The sequence below is a fragment of the Populus nigra genome, chromosome 13 (assembly GCF_951802175.1).
Source record: "Populus nigra chromosome 13, ddPopNigr1.1, whole genome shotgun sequence".
Lineage (NCBI taxonomy): Eukaryota > Viridiplantae > Streptophyta > Magnoliopsida > Malpighiales > Salicaceae > Populus > Populus nigra.
Window position 1 is genome coordinate 11,798,547 of NC_084864.1, and position 23,533 is coordinate 11,822,079.

At 32.9% G+C, this 23,533-nt stretch overlaps 4 protein-coding genes across 5 annotated transcripts; 1 reads left to right on the forward strand and 3 right to left on the reverse strand.

Annotated features, from left to right (window-relative positions):
- Nucleotides 1-457: 457 nt before the first annotated feature.
- LOC133670808 (phloretin 4'-O-glucosyltransferase-like) lies at nucleotides 458-1,843 on the reverse strand. The gene has a single exon (XM_062091414.1). It carries the CDS (start codon nucleotides 1,841-1,843, stop codon nucleotides 458-460), a length of 1,386 nt encoding a protein of 461 aa, XP_061947398.1.
- A 1,723-nt stretch (nucleotides 1,844-3,566) lies between these two features.
- LOC133670497 (malate dehydrogenase, chloroplastic-like) lies at nucleotides 3,567-6,714 on the reverse strand. Of its 2 annotated transcripts, none has more exons than XM_062090999.1 (2): nucleotides 6,476-6,714; nucleotides 3,567-5,110 (listed from the first exon to the last, which is right to left on the reverse strand). In XM_062090999.1, exon 2 carries the CDS (start codon nucleotides 5,099-5,101, stop codon nucleotides 3,863-3,865), a length of 1,239 nt encoding a protein of 412 aa, XP_061946983.1. In that variant the 5' UTR covers nucleotides 5,102-5,110; nucleotides 6,476-6,714; the 3' UTR covers nucleotides 3,567-3,862. The 2 variants fall into 2 exon arrangements, with proteins under 2 accessions (XP_061946983.1, XP_061946982.1); XM_062090998.1 differs by having other exon boundaries at nucleotides 6,472-6,712.
- Nucleotides 6,715-10,007: 3,293 nt separating this feature from the next.
- On the reverse strand, nucleotides 10,008-13,280 carry LOC133671416 (malate dehydrogenase, chloroplastic-like). The gene is made up of 2 exons (XM_062092189.1): nucleotides 13,082-13,280; nucleotides 10,008-11,554 (listed from the first exon to the last, which is right to left on the reverse strand). The coding sequence occupies exon 2, from the start codon at nucleotides 11,543-11,545 to the stop codon at nucleotides 10,307-10,309; it is 1,239 nt and encodes a 412-aa protein (XP_061948173.1). The 5' UTR covers nucleotides 11,546-11,554; nucleotides 13,082-13,280; the 3' UTR covers nucleotides 10,008-10,306.
- A 6,526-nt stretch (nucleotides 13,281-19,806) lies between these two features.
- On the forward strand, nucleotides 19,807-22,167 carry LOC133670437 (GDSL esterase/lipase 7-like). The gene is made up of 5 exons (XM_062090934.1): nucleotides 19,807-20,227; nucleotides 20,370-20,491; nucleotides 21,146-21,382; nucleotides 21,519-21,771; nucleotides 21,866-22,167. Exons 1-5 carry the CDS (start codon nucleotides 20,002-20,004, stop codon nucleotides 22,075-22,077), a joined length of 1,050 nt encoding a protein of 349 aa, XP_061946918.1. The 5' UTR covers nucleotides 19,807-20,001; the 3' UTR covers nucleotides 22,078-22,167.
- Nucleotides 22,168-23,533: the final 1,366 nt, after the last annotated feature.

Sequence of the window (23,533 nt, forward strand, 5' to 3'; positions counted from 1 at the left end):
ATGGAGGAGACATCCCTTGTGGTGAAAGGCTTACAGAGGCCAGCAAGCTGTTTATAAACATGGCTTCTTGACTCTCGTTTGAATGAATCGTCGAAATCAACCAAATCGGGTAACGGCAAAACAAGTCGATCTCAGAATTGTCTTTCCGTTTCTGTCCTATAAATGCTTGAAATCATCTTTAGACAACTCAACGGATCACACACTTCTACCCTAAAATGTGAAATTAGGATCGCTTTCAAGCCAGCTTGTGTTCAAAATTTTCAGAAAAATCAAAGCTTTTTCGGATGATCAAACCAATAAACGGGATCACATGTCAACTGAATTATAGTTCATCAGTTATCCGAACCTTAACTTGATACATGCATAATTCAACCTGCTCCTTGCACACGCATACTTTTCTATAATCGAAAGAGTTACAGACTCAAGACTATAAATCAAGGTGGAGCGCCTCCCTCCATCATTCGATCTTTTCCAAAAAGGCATTGAGATTGTTATATGAAGAACCCCCCTCCATCACAGCCTCCAAAGTCAATCCTTTCCACTTTTTAGCATTCCTCCTTATTTCCTCTCCTCTCTGACCACCTCCCATCACCATCTCCAAACACCTCTCAATCTCTTCCGCTTCTAAAGTACCATCATCATTCACTCTTGCTCTAACTCCGGTCCTCCACGCCTCTTCCACCATCTTTGCATTTGTTGTCTGGTCAGAGAACTGTGGGAACCCCACAACAGGAACACCTGTTGCTAGGCTCTCCAGTGTTGAGTTCCATCCACAATGCATCATAAAACACCCTATCGATTCGTGAGTGAGCACCTCCATTTGTGAACACCATGGCACTATCAACCCTACTTCTTCATTCACTTTGTCCCTTATCTTCTCCTCGAACTCTCTATCATCACTACCAGCTGAAGGCCGGATTACCCATAAGAATGGCCTGCAGGTACCAGTTAGACCGAGCAATATCTTTTCCATTTGATGTTTTTGCAACACAGCTAGACTTCCAAAGGAAACATAAACTACTGACCCTTTTGGTTTTGAATTCAACCACTGACTGTATTCTGTAGATTTTTCAAACAAGTCAATTCCACAAGACGAGTCTGTTGAGTTGTTTTCATCTAAAAATGCATATGAAACTAAAGGTCCGATTGGGATTGGGTTAAGATTACTGATGAGTCTGATTGCTTCTTCTTCTAGGCAATCAGAGGTGTTGAGTAGCACACATGGGTTTGAGTCTTTTTCTAGTGCTTGGATATGGTGTTGAAAGATAGGGATGAGTGTTGATGCATGTGGATCATTGGGCAAAAGGAAGGAAGGCATATCTTTACTAGTGAACAGTGGCAGTCCAGGCATTTCAATTGAGCTTGGAGGCCTATTGTCATTACTATCATATACACCATCACGTTCTTCAAAGAAACAGTAACATAGAGCAAAGGCAGTAGTAGACAGGATACAAAGAAAAGCACATGGGATGGACATGTCACGTGCAACATCAGCAGCCCAAGGGAGAAGAAGGGTGTAGATTAGGTAACTCACCGGATTACCCTCCTTGGAGAGAGACAGGAGGAGCCCAGTTAAGGTTTGTGAGCCAACACGTTTGAGTTCAGCCATGATGCGGTGTGGATCGTTGTTGGGTTTGATACCATCATCAAAACCATCTGAGAAAGAGGCATAGTGTAAATTTTCAAGTGAAGGGAAGGCTTCAACCTGAGTGAGACCATGTGCTGTAGTGGCAAAAGTGACTCTCCCGGCACCGGCATGTATCATGCACTTGCCAAGTTGGAACATAGGATTTATGTGGCCCTGGCCAGGCATGGAGATTAGGAGAAAGTGCTTGTTCTCCATGTCTATCGTCTTTCTGTGTTGCCTGGTCTACGTTTCTTGCTTCTTTTGTCAATGGTGTTTAGTTTTCATGGTTAAAGTATTAATTTTTTTGGTTAAAGTCTTAATTGCGTGTGGGTTATACAACTGGGCCCAAATGCTAGACTTTGTTTCTGACTTTTAATGCTTCTCTATAACCCCCCAGTGACCTCTTGAGTGACTTTTGCTTATAGCATGATTTTCTACTCATTGCCTTCCATTCGAATCTTGATTATGCATCGTCACCTGTACAAACATTGGACTTGTATGGTCTTATACTTTCCCTAATTTCGAAGGATATTTTTCACTGCCCGTTAAGACTTGTGTCCTAGTAAATGGTCACGCATTTTGTAGAAAAGGCAGTCTATAAGTTATTAGCCAAGGAACTAGTAACCTTTCGAGGTTCACATACAATTGTAAGATCATAGGGTGTCTTAGTTTGTTTTGTTTTTGTTTTTGTTTTTATTTTTTTTAATTATAGATATTCGGATTAACTTATATGTATCTCGACTAATTTTTTAAAACTTTAAAGTTAATAATTATATAAATTTCTAATGGTTCTGAAATTTGTAGCATTCAAATTAATGATATCTAAAGAACAAATTTAAAACCTAATTAATTAAATTATATTTTTTAGAATTTCATGGTGTGTTATTTGACAAGTAAGATAAATGTCAACATGTAAACAAGATGCTCAACGAAAGCTTTGCTATGAACTCAAATAAATGGACATCTCTAGCAAATAAATGGACACCTCTAGGCTTACTACGAAAGGTTTCTAGAATTCTAATCCAATACTCCTGAACTTATATCAGTAAATTTAAAGATTGGCGATGCAGATGCAACCTTACTAAACGGAGCCACATGGGGATAATTAATTTTTTTTTTTAATATTTTTTATATTAAAATATTAATATAATAGTTTGGTGAATGGTTAATACATAGAAGGAAAGTTATTATTGATAGCTTATATCTTAATATTATATATAATATATATGTCCAGCATATTACCCTAGATTTTTCCTTTTTTTTTCTTCCCCTAATTAACCGGGAGTTTTTTTTTTTTTCTTTTAAGTTGTTGTTCCCCATCTCTCTTTCATATGTAAATTTCTCATCAAGACTTTAAGTACAATTAAACAATTACTTTTTTTGCCTTTTATTTTAGGTAAATTTTCTTTATTTGTTTCATTGTCTAATTTTAGTTTTATTCTTTTATAATTAATATTAAAAATATTAGGATTTTTGATAATTTAAGAGTTTTGACATGAATATGTTCAAAATAAATATTTGAATGTGCTAATTTAATCAATTAAATATTTATTTTTTTATTATAAAAGAATAAATTAATATTATCAAGAGTAGATTACAAAATAGGATAGGAGATAAGTTGATAGATGACAGTTTGGTTGTTTACATTAAAAAGAACATCTTTGATAAGATTGATAATAAAGTTATTATGAAGCGGTTTCAAAATATAAAAATTCGAAGAGAATAATTATAATATAATTTTTTTTATTTTAAAATTTTTTATATGAAATAATATATATATTTTGAATTGATTTTTAATATATATTTATATAATATAATATTTATTAATAATTTATTGTTTCATTTAAAAAATTCTAGCTTCGCTGCTGTAAACAGAGATGCCTGCAAAAGTCTACGCTAAACAAAGAAAAATCAATATGCTTTCTTGGACTCCAGATGATAATACATGCATGCAATCTTGCAAAAAATTACTCTTAAGAAATCGAAAATTGGGATACATCCCCCATTTTATCTCCGAGGGGAAAAAAATACATGCTCTTCTTGATGGTAGCAATTGCAATTTGTGAAGGTACAACATTAAAGAAAATATATCCTCAAAAGAAGTTTCTCAAGACATAAGATAGGTGAAAATTCTGCAAAACTGAAATTTCCGATGCATTGATCTGGGGAAAAAATGACCAACGTAGATAAGACCCACATTTCTGTCTGGTTATGACTTCCAGAAATTAACTCAATCTATGTAGTCACTGGTTGCTTCTGAGCAAATGCGATACCTTTCTCAATGCTGGCCTTCAGTTCAGGCTTGAGAGCTTCCAGTGCCTTCTGTTCATACTCAGTCAGCCCTTGGAGGTCAGATGAAATGATAGCTTCAACCCCCTTCCTTCCAAGTTTTACCCTTGATGCGAAGAATGGAAGCTCAGTAAGATCTGATTGCACAAACGAGCACTCATAGACATCAGCATCACCATCCAATGCGCGAAGAGAAGATTCGACAAATCTGGCTGCAGCATATGCCATTGACAGGGTAGCAGACCCTGCCCCTTCCTTTGCCTCCACAACTTCTGTCCCAGCATTCTGGATCCTTAAAGTAAGCTCTTGCACTTCCTCATCATTGAAACTAACTGGGGGTCTCGTCTTTGATAGGAGGGGAAGAATGGTTATCCCAGCGTGCCCCCCTACTACTGGTACATCCACATCGATAAGCTTGAGATTCTTCTTCTGAGCAACAAATGTGTTTGCCCTAACAACATCTAGTGTCGTAACACCAAAGAGCTTCTTTGGATCATACACACCTTTCTGCTTCAAAACTTCAGCTGCAATTGGCAATGTAGAGTTGACTGGATTGCTGATAATGTGGATAAAAGCATCAGGGCAGTTATCGGCAACAGCCTCAACCAACGTCTTTACTATGTTGGCGTTGATGCTGAAGAGGTCATCGCGGGTCATACCAGGCTTCCTTGGAACCCCAGCTGGAATGACAACAACATCTACACCCTTCAAAGAATTGGGTAATTCAGAAGATCCTGTGAAACCCAAGACTTGTGAAGGGGTGTTACAGTGACTGAGATCAGCAGCAACTCCATTGACATTTGCTATATCATAGATGTGCAGGGCTGAAATCAATGGGGACATCTTAACTAGAAGTGCTAAAGGCTGACCTATCCCTCCAGCAGCTCCAAGAATTGCCACTTTGTATGATGCCTGTGGGTTTAGGTGATACTGTGACCTTTGGCTTGATTTTTGAGCTTTTGGTGCAGCAGCGCCTCGAAGCGCTGCACTGCTTTCCTTGCCTAAGAAAGATGACTCCGACTCACACTTAACAAAGATTGCTGCCTTGAGTCCACTGAAGGTCGCAAGAGTGTTCTGGGAGTTAAATCTCACAGACAAGGGCTTCGATTGCGGGAGTTGGCTCACTTTGGTGCCAAGGGAGAAAGTTGATCCAATTGAAAAGGTAGCAGCAGATGTTGCTGCCATTTTGTATAGCTGTGAAACAAAAAACAATGCAGGGCTTATTTCATTAAAGAACTAACACTTTAACAACGAAAGTGAGGCTTATTTGAATTCAATCCAAAAGATAAAGATGCAGTTCATCACTATCCAGGCAACTATAGCAGCCAAAGCATGATCCGAAAACATAAAACAAACTAAAAGAAGTTAAATTAGCAAAACCAAGCAACCTCACTTCAAAACCACCTTTAAAATTAAACCACCAACCACACATTAACCTTATAGAAATTCCTTAAGTACATCATTGCAGTGATAAATACAAATATAGCGTCAAAATGTAAGGTATAACTGAACAAAAATCTTCAAAAGCATAGGCCATTGAAGATTGAACAACCAAAATCCTGTAAGCAAAGTGATAAAAGATCCATTACTATAAAACAGATAAACAAAAATATGTAGATGTGGCATTGGGAAAATTAAAAGGCATGATTGAAAGAGCTAAGTAAAGAGATTGGTTAGAAATAATATTCAATATTACTTTAGGTAATTATATAATTAAGGAGAAAAAATAATAAAGTTAATTAGCTAATTTTAACAATTAATCAAAGTGAGCACATCCACCTTCTCTCTCACACACAAAAAAAAAAAAAAAACATGAGCAGTCACAATAAAAATTTGAGGGCTAATAATCCATAATTTATAATGAGATTATTGGATCCATCTACCACCATTTTAAAATCAGAAATTCAAAACCTAGGGCATATCTAAGAGAGCTTTACTTACACATAGGACATTTCTGGAGAGAAAAAGGCAATTCAAAGCAGCAGCCAGTACTGCACTGCAGGGACTAAAGTGAACAATATTTAAATCCAAAGGGACTAGACTGTAAGACACGTCGTCTTCAACCTCAACCAGACCTTAGAATATGTTCCGGTAAGTACTCATCTCTACATGGTTTCTTTTCTTTTTCTTTTTTCCTTTTTTGGTTCAAATTACATAAGGTAAATGAAAATCCTTTAATCTAGAGAAGAACAGGTGGTAATCCACATATCACTCTACCATTCACTGAAAACACCTTAAGAGATAGCACAAATTTAAATTTTAGCAAAAAGCTTCAGACTATCTCCTCCAAATCCATAATTGAATCCACATAAAATTAAAAAACCATAAATCCAAACGTTTAACACTATCTAATTCATGCAACAATCTTTTTTTTTTATTATTGAAATAGAAGCCAACCCCAGATGGAAAAACTAAAAGGAACAGATAATAAAAAAACAATTAATAGTTTCATAAATTAAATAAATAAAAAATGTATGGCTTCTAATAATTTAAAGCTGCAAGAAAAGCAATAATAGGAATGATAAAAATATGAAAATGGGGTTGGTTGGTTTTACCTACTGGAAGAGAAAAGGTAAAGATTTTGAAGGACTGCTACTGCTTCTGCTTCTGCTTCTGCTGAAACAATGAAATTTAGCTAAAGGAAAGGATGTTAGTCTTGAGATAAAAAAAAAAAATCAAATCTTTTCTATTAAGCGTTTTTTTTGTTGAGGCTTTTGCATGGTCTGATTCTCATTTCAGACTACGAAAATGTTGGGATGAAAGAATTTTTTTCAACGGATGGAATGCTAACACGTGGAACGATAGGGTCCAGATTTCATCTTGCACTGGGATGGTTTTGAGGGGTTTTTTTCTGGGACACTGACCCGAAAACGAAAGAAAAGAAACTGGAAATTACGTATTCTTGGACTCTTTGTAATCATTACTATATTATTGACCAAATATTAAAAAATTATTCAAATATTATCAATATTTTAATTTTTCAGATGGAAAAAAAAAACTTAAAAAATTTTAAGATGAAAATTTAGATAATAACATATTGAATTGATTTGGATCAACCTGAGTTAATATATTAAATTCATGATCTGGATTGTGAGATTATGATAATCTTATAAAAAACAAATCAAAACAAACTATAAATTTTAATTCTCAATCAATCAAATGTTAAAAGATAAAATTAAAAATAAATAAATTAAAAAAAAACTAAGTTAACTTGTTAAACCCGTGACCGAGTTATAATATTGAGATAATCCTATAGAAAACAAATTAAATCAAATTACAAAGTCTAATTCTTAATCAGTATAATGTTAGAGGATGGGATTAAAAAACAAATTAATTAAAATATATATATAAAAAATTACTCAAGTCAATCCACCAAACTCATAACTCAAGTAATGAGTCGAAGACAATCTAATAAAAAAAAATAAAAAATAAGAACATAACTTAACCTGTCAAATCCACAACTTTGGTCATGAGATTGAGCCCTCGTAGAATGCAAGTCGAAATAAATTATGAAGTTCAACTCTCAATCAACCTTATTGAACCAAATGTTGAGCGTTAAAATTTGTAAATATTTTCATTAAAAAATAACGTATAAAATGAACAAAGTCAACTCGAGTTAAGTCTTAAAACACTATTCTCGGGTTTTGGAGTCCAAATAACTTAAAAAAAATAAAGCAAAACAAATCAAGAAATTTAATTTTCAATGAAATATAATATTAAATGATAAAATTAAAGAAAAAATCAATTAAAAAATAAAAAAAACGAGTCAATAAGATTAATTTACTAAATTCGCGACTCAAGTCATGAGATGGAAACAATTTAATAAAAAATAAATTCAATATAATTCGGGTCATGAGACCGATAAAAATTTTTATAAAAAAAATAAAAATAAATCTATTATTAATGACTCATTAATTAAAGAAAAACTCATGTTAACAAGTTTGAGTTGGATTGATTCACGACCATCCAGTCTGTTCTCTTATAAGCATTTGATTCATTTGCCAACTGCAAGAACAGCCCTAATAATTACTTGATAACTCCAAGCCATTTAATTAAGACTGATATGTCTGTGTACTTTATCACTTTTCTATTTGTGTGTTTATACTAATTTTTTTAATTGCATTTGTACTAATAAAATTTATTTAATAAACTTTTATTGTTAATTTTATTATCGACATGTTAAGATAGCAGTTAATTCTTTACAAGTGGTATTCAAATTGATATTATTTTAATAACTTTTTTTATTATTATTATAAGGATGCAACAGGCATGATTTGATAAAAATGTCCCACTGATTTCCAAAGAAAAAAAAATTAAACCATAAAGTATTTTTTTTTTTTTTAAAAAAACAAGTTGCTGAAATCCTGTCTCCTATACCTAGCCGACACCCATGTTATAAAAAATCATAGTCTGCAAGTGGGATTTTCGACAATGGCTTCTCAAAAATCACTACTGGGATTGAATTTGCCTGCTTAACATCAGCAACCCATGTCGAATCAGCCCAGCAAGCAAGAACATCAATGAAAGGGAATCTCAAACATGAATTTTCCTTCTATTTTTTTGTTTCACGTTTGCTTCCCATTACATTACATGAATTACTGAAAAGGGAGACTATATATAATTATGATTTGACTATTTATTTAATTTAGATTTTAAATTAAATCGTGTGAGAATTGTTTAAAGTTATCTTATTTATTAAATAGATCAAAAGAAAAAAATTAACTCGATACTGAAAAATAAAATTAAATAAAAATCTAAATTAAAAAAAAAGATAACAAAAAAGGATCCAAAAACCTAAAGGAATTAAAAGCCCTATATTAAAAGATGAAATTGAAAAAACTATATAAAAAAAGAGCAAAAAAACTTTTATTATATCATAACAAATACAAAAATTAATTTACCCCAATCTAATTCTAAATGATAAAATTAAATAAAAATATAATATTAAAGAATGAAATAAAAAAAATAAAGACAAAAAACTCATTAAATGATGGAGATGAGAAAAAAAGAACAAGAAAAAACATATGATCATTAAAAAAAAAGATAAAAAACTTCTATTATATAATAAAAAATACAAAAACTATTTATTATCAATTTAATATTTAAAAATACAATTCAATAAAATCTCATATTAAAGAAAAACAGAAAAAAAAATCATGAGGACCCAAATGGCAAAGAAAAAAAGCCAACGCCCATGGGCTAAAGACCTACGGGCTTTGAATTTTTTTTTTCCCATCCCTTCTTTTTTTAAAAAAAATACAAAAGACATGCCATTTATTGCCTAAAAAGATTTATTTGTTTATGCTAGAAGTCAAACTCATGATAGCTACATCACTAAAAGCTTGTTATTTAATGACAAATAATATATCACCCGATCAATATTTATATGAAGTATTAAACTAATTTCATGTATAAAAATATAATAATTAAAGTGTTTTTCAATCATAAATATATTAAAATAATATATTTTTTTTATTTTTAAAAAATTTATTTTTCACACCATCACATCGTAACTATCCAAAAGTACTAAAAAAAATTAATTTTAAAAAAAAAATCAACTTTTTTAACTCAACGCCTAACACGGGCCAAAAATGCTAGACTGTTACTGACTTTAGAACTGCTCTCGAACCCAGTACTTAGATATGTGCATTATTGCATGATGCTCTACTGTTGCTATCCATTTCGAATCTTCATAGTGCATCCTTCCTATTTACGAGTGGCAAAGTCCAAGTTCCTGGCCCTTGACCTACATCAGATTAAGAATGGCTATCCTATGATTACAATATTCAATAAAGCTCTTGAAATGTTGCCTCCACACAACTGGGTTACCCACCTTCATCACGGGGAATACGTTTTCACGGGGAATACGTTTTCGAGAAAAAATGGGGCTGCCTAGCTTCTTATAAAGGTTTCCTGGGATCCCCTTACTCGTATGAATTCATAGATTAACACATGCCTTGGATTATCTGCCACAATATAATTACGAACATACAGAGATTCTGGTAATACAGCCTTCCTAACAAAGACAGCTGCGAAAGGACCAGGTTGAAAATGACAGCTCAATATGGTTTCTTGGTTATTCAAATGACAATAAACGCATAAAAGTTTTCTCAGTTATTAATAAAAATGTTGGGATACATCAGCAGTGTTATTTCAAAAGGGTAAAAGGAAAGGTACATGCCCTCAATGGTAGCAATTGCAATTTTCGAACCTACAATGCTATCATGGAATATCTCATTAAAAAAGAGTTTCTCACGATATAAAAAGAAAAAGAAAACGAAAATTCTACAAAACTTAAAGTGCTGATGTAATGATGAGCCGCAACAAAAATTATCAATCGCAATAAACCTGCATCTCAGTATGGTTTAGGCTTCCAGAACTGACCTCACTCTATGCAGCCACTGGTTCCCTCTGAGCAAATGCGATACCTTTCTCAATGCTGGCCTTCAGTTCAGGCTTGAGAGCTTCCAGTGCCTTCTGTTCATACTCAGTCAGCCCTTGGAGGTCAGATGAAATGATAGTTTCAACCCCCTTCCTCCCAAGTTTTACCCTTGATGCGAAGAATGGAAGCTCAGTAAGATCTGATTGCACAAACGAGCACTCATAGACATCAGCATCACCGTCCAACGCACGAAGAGAAGATTCAACAAATCTGGCTGCAGCATATGCCATTGACAGGGTAGCAGACCCTGCACCTGCCTTTGCCTCCACAACTTCTGTCCCTGCATTCTGGATCCTCACAGTTAGCTCCTGCACTTCCTCATCAGTGAAACTAACAGAGGGTTTTGTCTTTGATAGAAGGGGAAGAATGGTTATCCCAGCATGCCCTCCCACCACTGGTACATCCACATCGATAAGCTTGAGGTTTTTCTTCTCAGCAACAAATGTATTTGCCCTCACCACATCAAGTGTTGTAACACCAAAGAGCTTCTTTGGATCATACACACCCTTCTTCTTCAAAACTTCAGCTGCAATTGGCACTGTAGAGTTGACTGGATTGCTGATAATGTGGATAAAAGCATCAGGGCAGTTATCAGCAACAGCCTCAACCAAGGTCTTTACAATGCTGGCATTGATGTTGAAGAGGTCATCACGGGTCATACCAGGCTTCCTGGGAACTCCAGCAGGTATGACAACAATGTCTACACCTTTCAAAGAATTGGGTAATTCAGCAGCTCCTGTGAAATCCAGAACTTGCGAGGGAGTGTTACAGTGACTGAGGTCAGCAGCAACTCCCTTGACATTTGCTATATCATAGAGGTGCAGGGCTGAAACCAATGGGGACATTTTAATTAGAAGTGCTAAAGGCTGACCTATCCCTCCTGCAGCTCCAAGAACAGCCACTTTGTAGGATGCCTGTGGGTTTAGGCGATGCTGTGACCTTTGGCTTGATTTTTGAGCTTTTGGTGCAACAGAGCATCGGAGGGCTGCATTGCTTTCCTTGCCTAAGAAAGATGACTCTGACTCGCACGTCACAAATGTTGCAGCCTTGAGACCACTGAACGTTGCAAGTGAGCTCTGGGAGTTGAATCTCACAGATGAGAGCTTTGATTGCGGGAGTTGGCTCGCTTTGGTGCCGAAGGAGAAAGTAGATCCAACTGAAAAGGTAGCTGCTGATGCTGCTGCCATCTTGTAAATCTGTTACATAAGAACATTTTAAGGTTTAGATATGAACATAAACATCAGTTAGCTTAGCTGGAGAAGATACAGGCCAGTTAATGTCCATATGAAGATTCACAAATAACAAGAATGCAACTGTCAAGTTATATCAGGTCACTATGATTTTAGTAATTGAAGAGACTCAAAAGTGCTATTTTATGAGATCAAAAACTGCTAATACTCCAGTGCATACAATCAATTATGAACACAAATTAATTTCAAAGTTAGGTGTTCGAAAGAGGTAGTGACATATTGGTTTAATTATAAATCCTTTGCTTGTGAACAAATTCTATCTCCAAACAAAAATCAATGAACCATCACCTATTCATTATATTAAGAAGTTGAAAAATATGCTAATCAACTAAAAGGAAAAAAGGGCTCTCGCAACCAATATGTTAAATTTTAGCTGAAATGGGTATGTTAAACAAAACTTGCAATTCAATCTATATACAAAAGAATGACACCTAAAACATCATGGTATTTTTTTTTGGTTATATAGGAGAGGTTTGAACACGAGACCCCTTGAGGGAAGGAGAGACAGCAGTGTCAGTTGAGCTACAACTCATCGGCTAGAACGACATGATCAAGAACATAATAAATAGTCACACTCAAATATCTCTTTTATGGAGTGATTTAAATTTACAAAGGAATTATATGATGGCATAATAGACTCTTTTATACAAGCTTCAATGCACTTATATATATATATATATAAGTGCATTGAACGAGAAGTTCATTCAACTTCATCCAAAACTAACGGCATTGTTCAGCACTGTCTGAGAACCTCCATCAACTAAAGCATGATCCAAACATATAACATACATGCAAAACAAACTACAAAACAGATCAACCGAAATCAAGCAACCCTATTGTTTGAAGGCACAAAATCCTAATCTTGAAGCATAGCAGAATAGCCGTTCATCACTCACTACACATATTTGTGACAATCAAGTTGGCAAAAAGGCCAAAGCAGTTCATCCATGAATTCATTACCAAGAACCCATCTGATAAATCTCATTTACACGTCAGAAGTATGCTTTCTAAAACAACTCAACCCACAAAAAAGGACTAAAATGAATAACTTTCGAAACGTCACGGACTAAAATGTATATTATGTCATGCCATCTTCAACCTCAACCAGACCTGATAATCATGTTTCACGAAAAACCCAGCTTTGCCATCTACTATTCATCGTCAAAATCACAACGAAACCCGATCATTAATTTAAAGTAAAAACCATCTAATCAATCTTTTTTAGATTCAACAAAAACATAAAATTCAAATAACCCCATTAATCCTGAAAAATCAAAATGAAATCTTATTAAACAAACGATGAACATCCCAGATCCAAACTTCAAGATTGATTTGGATCTCATTCAAGGAAATTCTTCCAAATTGAAGCCAAGGCTAAATGAAATTACTAGAACAACAACAAGAAGAATAAACTTAAGGTGCAATTTTTCAAGTAACATAATTCAAATAAGATGGGAGCTAGTAAGTTCTTGCCTTTTTGAAGAGTTGAAGAGAGAAAAGTATGAGCTTGCTGCGAAAACAATGAAGAGAGATTTGAGCTCTGCCGAAGGGGTTGCACTTATTCAAGCGTCAAAATGAATAAATAAGAAAATATTTAATAGAAATCTAGGAAGCTCAGACAACTGACCCATTTTTATATGTGCAAGCTTGTTGCTTTCCATTGTGCTCAATTCAATGGGTGCAGATTTTCTTGTTGGGGTTGGTGACCGAAGTAAGCTTATCCAACGGTTTCAGAGGTGCCACGTGGCTTATCCTGGGACAGCTTTCTTGGCATATTCTTTGGAAAATCCGACAGGCTTGTACGGCTTTTGTGGACCTGTTTTAGATTTGGGCTCAGTGATACACAAACACTTTAAGGTTTTGGTACAGTGGCCTACTACTTGTCTTTGTATTTCAGCTCCACGGCCTTCATGAGCTCATCGTTTTCATCTGCTTTTAATTACCCTCTTTCTCCTCTAAGTAAAAAGTTATTTGGTACCCCTCCAGGTGGTGTCAGTACTAATAGCTTGGGACCAAAAGATTTATTCTTTCTATAATCTCAGATTCGAGCCCTATAGTTGCTCATATGATGGCCACTAGAGGCTTACATGGTCGTTAACTTCAGGGCCCGTGGGATTAGTCGAGGTACGCGCAAGCTGGACCGAACACCCACATTAAACAAAAAAAAAAGTTATTTGGTCAAGTTTTAAACCCCTTTAAAGCTATTTATCATCTTGATTATTATATCACCTGACTTCCAGTCAAAATTTGAGCTAGGAAGAGAATTTAAAATATATTTCTTGTTGAAAGTTTTAACCAGTAATGTCAAATTTTAAATGAAACTGAAATTATTTAATTTGAAGTTATCTAACTCCAAATATGAGTTAAAAAAGAGAGGGATCAAACTGGAACTTGGATAGTTTTTTTTATTTGACTTTTAACTGGAATTAGAACTAGTAAATAAGGTAATTTGAAATATTTTTTTTATTAAAATTGTAGATAGGTATGTAAAATTTCAAATGCAACTAGTTTTGTTTAAAGTAAATCTATGAAACTTTAGATATAAGTTAAAAACTGAAAAAAAGTCTAAACTGGATCATGTTGGATAAATTCCACATGCTACTATAATGAGTACTTTTCAATGCATAAATGGTAGAAATGGGTTCATCATCTTCATCAAAATTGTATCTTTATGAAAGAGAAGTAAAAAAGAGTAGTTACCGTAGTTCACAAATAAAGATTTTTAGGCTTTCAAGACAACATAAGACATGCTACTGTAGAATAATTGAGTTAAAGAAATATTAAGAAGATTTAAAACTATTAAGATAGTAAGTTATAGAGATAAATATGAATATAATATCTTAGGAAAGAAAGGGAAATGGGTTATTAAGAAGGTCTTGGATGTGAGAAGATGAAGGTTTTAAACATAATTTTTCTCCCTTTCGTTATTTTTTGACGACCTTAATTTTCTTTTTTTAAACACAAGAAATGTAATATGAACATAATAAAGTTTTGAATAAAAAGGTAAAAGTTTTATACTAAAGAAACCAAAAATTAAATTTGAAAACATTTTAAAGGCTAAAATTTGTAAAAAGATGTCTCTTAAATAGTTTTGAAGTACTCTACAGGATAAATCATGTCCCATTGGTATAGCTAAGATCACTAAATGTGAAAGTAATGTCTCATTTAAGAAGAAACTATAATCTTGGCATTAATTTGTTGCATTAATTTTCCAAAATAAACCCACACCCACTCATAAGGTGACTAAACAACTTCATATAATTCATTTTTAACCTATATCACAATCACGTCTTTGAATAATCCTTCAAGGCAACTAAGGCATGAATTCCAAATATATTACATAATCTCAAAAAAAAAATACTATTGGTAATTCAATAAAAATCATAATCTGACTAGTGTGATAAAAAAAATCTAAATTTTCAACCATAATATTTATATTTCATAAATGAGCTTAGATATCATCAAAATTAACCTTTCATGTTTACTTGGTCAAAATTCATTATCGAGCTAACCTACACTTTCTTTACTTTTATATTTTTTTTGACTTTTTTCTTATTCCTTCTTGCTCATTTTTATAAATTAAAACTCAAATTGAAAGGCACATAAAATAAATAAATAAATTATAATTTTACTAAGCTAAATAACAAGTAACCCCTTGGACCAAATGGATGGTAATAAATGTTTTGCTCCTTAAAGTAGAGTTAAAACTCAAGAAAAAAAGAGTTGATTATAAGATCACAAAAATGGACTTCAAAAAATTATTATAAGCTCTAAGATCATAAACAACTTCCTAAAATATAACATATATGCGGGGAAAAAACTTTTAGAGAAAAGAGAGATTGCAGTACTGATTTTAAAAGACTAGATACAAAGACAAGAGGCAAGAGATGAAAAGGGAGGAGGCTGCGAGAGAGTTCGAGACATAAAATATTCAGACTGATATATATATATATATATATTGAAAATTTTCCTCAAAATCATTAGCACAATAGCGAAGCCCAAGTATCAAACTAGCACATATGATATTACCAAGTATCAAACTTTTTTACCATGTTTTTTTTTTGGGTCAAAGTCAACTTTTTACCCATTGGATTTCAACCGTATCATAAACATGTTTTTGTGAGCTGAATTTCTTCAAATCAATTCATTGTTCAATTCAACTTAATGCCCAAATTAGGTAACAGGGTTTCCAAATCAATCCACAGACTGGATTGATTTGGCAACTATGTTCAAAGATTAAGTAATAAAGTATTAAAATCCTTACCAAACAGAGCTTTTTAGTCATTTTGCTATAAATAAAACAAGTAAAAGCTTAAAATAAAGAAGACAAGAACTCACTTAGAAAAGTAATTTATTTTAGAAAATAAAACAGCAATTTCGTGTACAAATAAATCAATATTTCCATACTATTTCTAGAAAAATCATAATTTATTGTTTCAAAAAATAAAATGGACAATACTACTAGAAGTGTAAGATAGTCCTTCCAATTAAACGCTCTTGAATCCTTCAACTCGGGTTGTCTACGTGGAATTCAATTGCATCATACGCGCAAAAATGAGTTTGAGTCATCATGGATTAATGATGAAACAGAACATGCTATCAATTTTCTCTATCCAGCTAGAAACAACTACTAAATCTTTATTTAAAAACAAAAGATAAATCATGATAATGGAGAAAGATAAATAATTCGCTTGCCACCATATACGACCTAATTAAAAGTTTTATATATATATAAAACACATACACTAAAACCATGAATAAAAACAATGAAAAGTTAAACAAGAATGATATAACTCAACTCGTTAGATTTTAAGTTTGCTTTTTAGAGATTATCAGTTCAAATCTCACAAATTTCAGGGTTATTGAAGGCTTATATGATCGTTAATTTCAGGGTCCCTGTGATTATTCAAGATGTGCTCAAACTGACCCGAACACTTACGTTAATAATAAAAAAAAATAAAAAGTTATTTTTGAATAAACTAGAAATTGTTCGGAGGAGAGAAAGAGGAGGAGGCGGCATAAATCCCTACTTGTAAAAATAAATTACTCATCCAATTATTATATGAATCATGACAAAACGAGATTTTAAAAAAAGAGAAATGGTTGCTACTTTTTTATTTTTTAAAAAGAAAATCTGGTAGCTAATTACGAGGGGAAAAAAGAAGAAAAATCACTTTTATCTTTTAATTCGAGCAATAAATATGGCTTGAGGATTTTTATTGGCTTAATTACAACTTCCTCGGCTCCATGTTCTGTTTTCGTAGTTTACAGGAAAACGGGCTGCCCCAAGAAAGAGGAATGGATCCGGTTCAAAATTGAGGATAATTTATTTTCGTTAAATGTATCGATAAATATAAGGGTCAGCTCTCTCCTTTTTCTGCCGCGTGAGAACGCCGGAGCTTTTGCTCGAGTTTTCGTAGCTGGAGTCTTGATTTTAAGTGGGTGGCGGGGTATGTGTCAAAGTCAACGAATTCATGCACAGCTCAGACTCACAACCACATGGAGCACAACTTCGGTGAGGGTGTGTTTTCACGTGTTCTTTTAAATTTTATTTTTTTTAAAATAATTTTAAATCTTATTATTATCACAATCCAAACACATATAAATATCTTTGATAATATCTCAGATATTAATTAAAATATTTAATTTTTTTTTAAAATATTTTTTATTAAAATTATATTAAAATATTTTTTTATTTTTGATATTACTGTATCAAAATAATAATAAAATATTAAAAAATTAATTTAAAATAAAAAAATAAATATTTTTTAAAATAAAACATCAAAATAATGTTTTCATGGTAAAAAAAAGGCCTTATATTTTCGAAGACATCTAAGAAATTGCCGAAGACAATTATAAAATTATAAATTTGTTTTTATTTTGTTTTTCAAAGAAAGCACAGTAACAAACACTACCGGAGACATCTAGAAGTTGCCGAAGTTGTGTTGCGCGTGGTCGTGAGTCTTTTGAGCTCTGTACAAATTCAATGACTTTGACACGTACCCCGCCACCCACTTAAAATCAAGCAAAAGCTCCGGCGTTCTCGCGCGGCAGAAAAAGGAGAGAGCTTACCCTTTCTATATTATTAATAGGATGTATTATAACAAGTCACGCTTATATTTCAAGAATACAAAATCAAAGAAATTTTATTACCGAACTACTAAAATAGAATAATTCTATGTGAGTCATACCAAATTTTTTATTTACAAGTAAAATTTTGATTATAAATTTAAAATTTAATGCATAAAAAGTAAATTTTCTTTTTAAGTAGTAAGAATAATAATATTTTCCATTGATCCGGATCAATTTATCAAACCTATAACTTGGTCATAGACTTAACTGGTTAAATCACAATATTTTTATAAAATAGACAACAAGTCATATGATTGTCTCTTTTTCAGTCACTTCAGGTGATCAAAGAATTGAGATTAAAGTTTTTGAATCCTGCAAACCTATTTTTAAACTCGTTTTCAAATAAAAATACCACAAAAATATAATAAAAACCTTTGTAAACTCATTCCTGATTCTAAAACACTCTAAAAATAAAAAATCAACTAGATTTTCAAAAACTTTTTGAGCTCTGATCTAATTTTTAAGGCCAGATGAATGTCAAAGAACACTTTAATGGACCATTTTTTTTGTTAAATGGAACCAATTAACACCCAAAAAAACATTTTTCATTGCTAGAATTTTATCCAATCAATAACTTTCTCTTCCCTTTACCATTTTCCAGCGACTCTCTATCATATCTCAAGCCAACGACCAAGATGAAAATAAAATAAATCTTGGACTAAAAGATTTTATCTTCAATCTAAAAGGACCAAAAAGAAAATTTGACAAAACCCCAAAGTAGAATTTAGCAAAAAAGCTAAGGGTCAATTTTTTTTTACAATAAGGATTGTCCTTTTTTGCCTTCTTTAATTTTGGTCTCTTAACTTTTCAATCTCATACAAATAATAAAATCAAATAAATTTTCACAAAATTGATAGCCACCCCAATAGCAGGATGTTTTGTTGAGACCACGATAATCTTTTAGAAAATAATAAGAAAAAAATTATGAAGATCAAATCTCATAATTAAACACAATGTTAAATGACTAAATCGAAGAAAAAAACAATAAAAAACTGAAAGACTGAAAAATAAAAGAGCATTGTTCCGGTAAATAATGTGCTTTATGAAGGAAGCAAAAAGAAAAACACCAAATCTTTTAGGTTTTGTTTAATAAAATAGGCTAAAAAAACAAGATCAAAATGCTTCACTTTAAAAATCTAGAATTCAAGAATTCTTATAAATCTAATTCATTGAAATTTCATTAGTAAAATGAAAGAATTATAAATCTAAAAAGTAATAGATATATATCTATCCCAACCGATTCGAATGAATAGTTTTTTACCTGGATAGTCATTTTTTGAGATTGGGTATAAATTTTCAAAACTTTTAATTGATAAATAATAAATAAAATATAAATATTATCAAATTTGACCAAAAAATAATCCAAATTCAACTTAAATATATACATGGTACCCCCCCCCCCCCCACATATATATAACATGTATATTTTTTTTAATTCAATATAATATATGTATATTGCAATTTAACATTATATACCTATATGCCTGTTACTTTATTAGTTTATATTAAATAATAAATAGTATTCAGATAATAATTATCTAAAACTTGATGATATATATATATATATATATATTTCCATACCCATAAGTAATGCATAGACTTTGAATAAATAATTTAAATATAGATATGAATATAGTAAAACTCTTATCAGTAGATATCCATTAGCATCTCTAATTCTAAATACAAGGTTTCAACTTAAAAAATTAAATTCTTTGATCAATTGTTTTAACTTTATCCATTGATGTTGATGGCTAGCTTTATGGTGAGAAACCAAATAACGTTAAAAAAACGACATTGAATGGACTCTGAGCGCACAAATAACAGAAAGTGGGTAAGAAGGTGAAGATGGAAAGCCTAAGCAGTCATGGTATGCATCATAACAATAGACTTTTTTCTTTTTTTGCAGCCGACAACAATGGATTCTAACTTGAATTTGTTCAAAAAAACCATTGACACATGGCTTGCTGGAACATGGGAACGCAATATATATTCTGTTTTCAATTGATTCTGGTCAAAATTAAATAAATTTGTTTCCATGCCTATTTAATAAGCTTATAACTCACCATTATAATACCAGTTCCTTGTTCGTGTCACTACATCCCTCTAGCTAGTTTCCATGCCTATTTTGGGAGATCCCAAAAGAGTTCCTCGATCAGAACACGATACTTTCCCATAGCTTAAAGGGTTTTTGAGCACCTTGTAAACACACAGTAGTTGAATTCTTTTCAGATTTCCTTCTAGTTCTGCAACGAGAAACAGTGATGAGTACACTAATTATCTTTTCTGTGCTCCATCTTCTCATTTCTTTGGTTTGCGGTGCACCACTTGCACCAGCACTGTACGTATTCGGCGATTCGCTGTTCGATAGCGGCAATAACAATCTCTTGCCCACCGTTTCCAAGGCTAATTTCAAGCCTTATGGTGTTGATTTTGCCAGAGGAGATACAGGAAGATTCACTAACGGTAGATTGGTCCCAGATTTTATAGGTATAGTACAATTTTTTACGTTACACATTTTGACAAGAACATCTCTACATATATATGAACCATCAAAAATACGTACTTTCCTTTTCTTAGACGTTGACATGTGTATAACCATATATGTTCGTTGTTAAAACTCGTGTTGTAGCTGAATTTCTCGGGCTGCCATATCCTCCGCCGTGTATAAGCATCCGAACATCTACACCAGTAACTGGTTTGAATTATGCGTCGGCATCTTGTGGCATTCTTCCTGAAACTGGACAGTCTTTGGTAAGACACTAACTCACTTAATCTATATATATCTAAGTTGTTTTTGTTAAAATTGACGATATATATATGGACAAATTATTGGATCTCTAAAAAGGTAAATTCAGCCAGTGCATGAGAGAGCCCGCGAGGTGGGTTCAACTCAATTTTCTTCTATCATCATTCATGCTCGTGGAAGTTTTTCCGGCATAAGAGGTTGATGATAATATAGCCTTCGAGCTATATGACTTTTGTGCCAGCGTCTTTTAATTGGCTGAATTTTGCTAATCTTTTTCTTTGGTCAAAAATAATATCTAACCATATACCTTTATGAGTTAGGAACCAAGAGATATAGCGATTTCATATATGTATTTTTTAGCACCATCCGTGATGCTAAGATTGCTAATATATCATTTGCTTGTAACTTAGCATCACAATCACATTAATTACTTCCATTTTTGAGATATATAGCAACACATACTACCTCAGATTTCTCATCACAAGCATATTGGCATATGTAATCAGTGTTCAAATTCAATTTTCATGGGCTGATTTGGTGTAAATGGGAAAACTGCTTCTATTTTTTTTAAGGATAGAAAAGAAAGGAAAAGGGTACTACTTACCATATATAAACACATTATCAATTATTCGTTTTGATGGGTGCCAATTAATTTTCAGGGGAAGTGCTTGAGTTTGGATGACCAGATCGATTTATTTCAGCGTACAGTTAAGTCAAGCTTACCAAACCACTTCGAAGGTCCAAACGAGCTGATGAAGTACTTGTCCAAGTCTATATTTGTAGTTTGCATTGGCAGTAATGACTACATGAGTAACTACTTATCTGACACAAGCAAGCATAATACTCCTCAAGAATTTGCTCATCTCCTTTTGGATAAACTTTCACTGCATTTTCAGGTTTCTCTCTCAATTACTCTGAATTTCCAATCGGTGTTAAGATCACAGATTTCACTACTAATTGTTAATCAGTACTCTTTACTGGGTGCACACTTCTTCATATACCTAAATATTTACATATATCTATGACCAACAGAGGCTATATAATCTAGGAGCCAGGAAAGTTGTGATGTATGAGATTGGTCCCCTTGGTTGCATCCCATCAATGACGAGGAAAATTACACATAATGGAAAATGTGCTGAAGAGTTAAACGAGCTTGTATCATACTTCAACGATAATCTTCTTGGAATGCTTCAGAACTTGACATCCACTCTCCCCAACTCTATTTTTGCTCGAGGTCTTGCTTATTCGCTAGGCTACGATGCAATTATGAATCCTTCTAAATATGGTACGTGCTCTTTTTTTTTTTCACCATTTAATTTCTATGCTCACTAAATTGTTTTTTCTGTTGTTAATTTTCCTTGGTGACTTTTTCTTTACAGGCTTACTTGACACAAGCAACCCATGTTGCAAAACCTGGGCCAATGGGACCTCTGCTTGCATTCCGAAGCTAAAACCGTGCCCTAATCCTGACCAACACTACTTTTTTGATGCTTATCACCTCACTGAATCTGTATATTCAGTCTTGGCAAGCCATTGTATCAATGATAGATCGGTTTGCTCTCCTACTTTAAAGGAACTCGTGCAAATGTAAGGCCTAGCTATAAATGATGGATCCAGATCGATCAGCAATTGCTACTTTTTTATATATATATAAAAAAACCACACTGGTTTGTTGCTATAATTAGATATTGAAATAATTCGAACATAAATAATCCGATCCAAACCTTCCCAACCCCAATATGTTTGATGTTTGAGGTTATCATGAGTTGGGTTGGGTTTTGTTTGTATCCTAAATGCAATGGTCAATTGATTATAATTTCTTATTTTGAAAAAAAATGGATTGGACTAATTAATTAGTCCTGAATAGTGAACACTGGTTCAAATCCAACTTTACTTCAACTTCTATAGTTAATTCAAATTCCCTTAGGTTCTTTTTATGGAGGTGAGGGCAGTAGGTATAGTTTAATAGTAAGACAATTGAAGCATTGCTAGGGATAAACAATTTGAATATTCTATGAATGGTACTCGTGTGTGTGTGTAGCTCAATATGCTTCCGAGCTATTGAGGAAGAATCCTTCTGAACTTTCTACCAACAAAGCAAAAAAATGGAGAACATGACTTCTTTTTTTACCATTTTTCCTTGAGAAAAATGTGAGCAAAGAAAGGTGTATTGCTTTTTTAGATTCTCCTTTTCTTAATGGATTTCAAGATCTTTCGTTGAATTTAGTCACTTTAACACACACTATTTACAATCTTTATTTGTGTGTGATATGGATGGTGGGGAATATCTAGATTTTTTTCCTTACAAGTTAGTGGGGATTAGTGTTGTCAAAGTTTTCATAATAATAAGACATGTGTGAGCATATATGATTAATTTATAATTATGCAATTATATATACTGCAAGATCATGGTAAGCATGGCAATTATAACAAAAATCTAGCATGTTTACTAAGCAAATATATAAACTTACATAAAAGATAGAAATATAATCCTAGCATGCATACTAATCATACATAGAATTATGCATAAGAGAATGAATGAATTCATAGTAGGGGTGATCATTTTCGGTTCGATTCGGTTTTTACCTTAAAAAATAACCAAACTGATTTAAAAAAAAACAAAACGAACCGAAACCAGTTCAAACCGACCGGTTTTGGTTCGCTTATTTTAGAGCAAAAACTAAAACCTAACCGATTGGCTCGGTATTTTCTGGTTTGGCTCGGTTTTTTTTCAGTTTGGCTCGGTTATTAATTTCAGTTCGGTTCGGTTTTTTGGTTTCAGGCTTATGAAACCAAAACCGAACCGAACCGGTTGGTTTCTTTTAAATATTCTAATCAGTTTTTTTTTTGCGGTTCGGTTTTTTTTGTTTTTTCAGTTTAATCAGTTTTTCTGTTTTTTTACTCACCCCTAATTCCTAACATACATTATAAGCATATATTGAAAATATACTTAAAAAACTCAATAAAAGGTACTTACTTGTTGAAGTATTTAACATATAATCAATATAAGATTTTTTGTTGTTATCAAAGATAAATCATGTGTCCTT

Coding starts and splice junctions, on each gene's coding strand:
- LOC133670808 (XM_062091414.1), bottom strand. CDS start 1,843: ATGGAGAACAAGCACTTTCTCCTAATCTCCATGCCTGGCCAGGGCCAC.
- LOC133670497 (XM_062090999.1), bottom strand. CDS start 5,101: ATGGCAGCAACATCTGCTGCTACCTTTTCAATTGGATCAACTTTCTCC.
- LOC133671416 (XM_062092189.1), bottom strand. CDS start 11,545: ATGGCAGCAGCATCAGCAGCTACCTTTTCAGTTGGATCTACTTTCTCC.
- LOC133670437 (XM_062090934.1), top strand. CDS start 20,002: ATGAGTACACTAATTATCTTTTCTGTGCTCCATCTTCTCATTTCTTTG. Junction 20,228..20,369: donor ATTGGTCCCAGATTTTATAG/GTATAGTACAAT, acceptor CTCGTGTTGTAG/CTGAATTTCTCGGGCTGCCA. Junction 21,383..21,518: donor AACTTTCACTGCATTTTCAG/GTTTCTCTCTCA, acceptor TATGACCAACAG/AGGCTATATAATCTAGGAGC.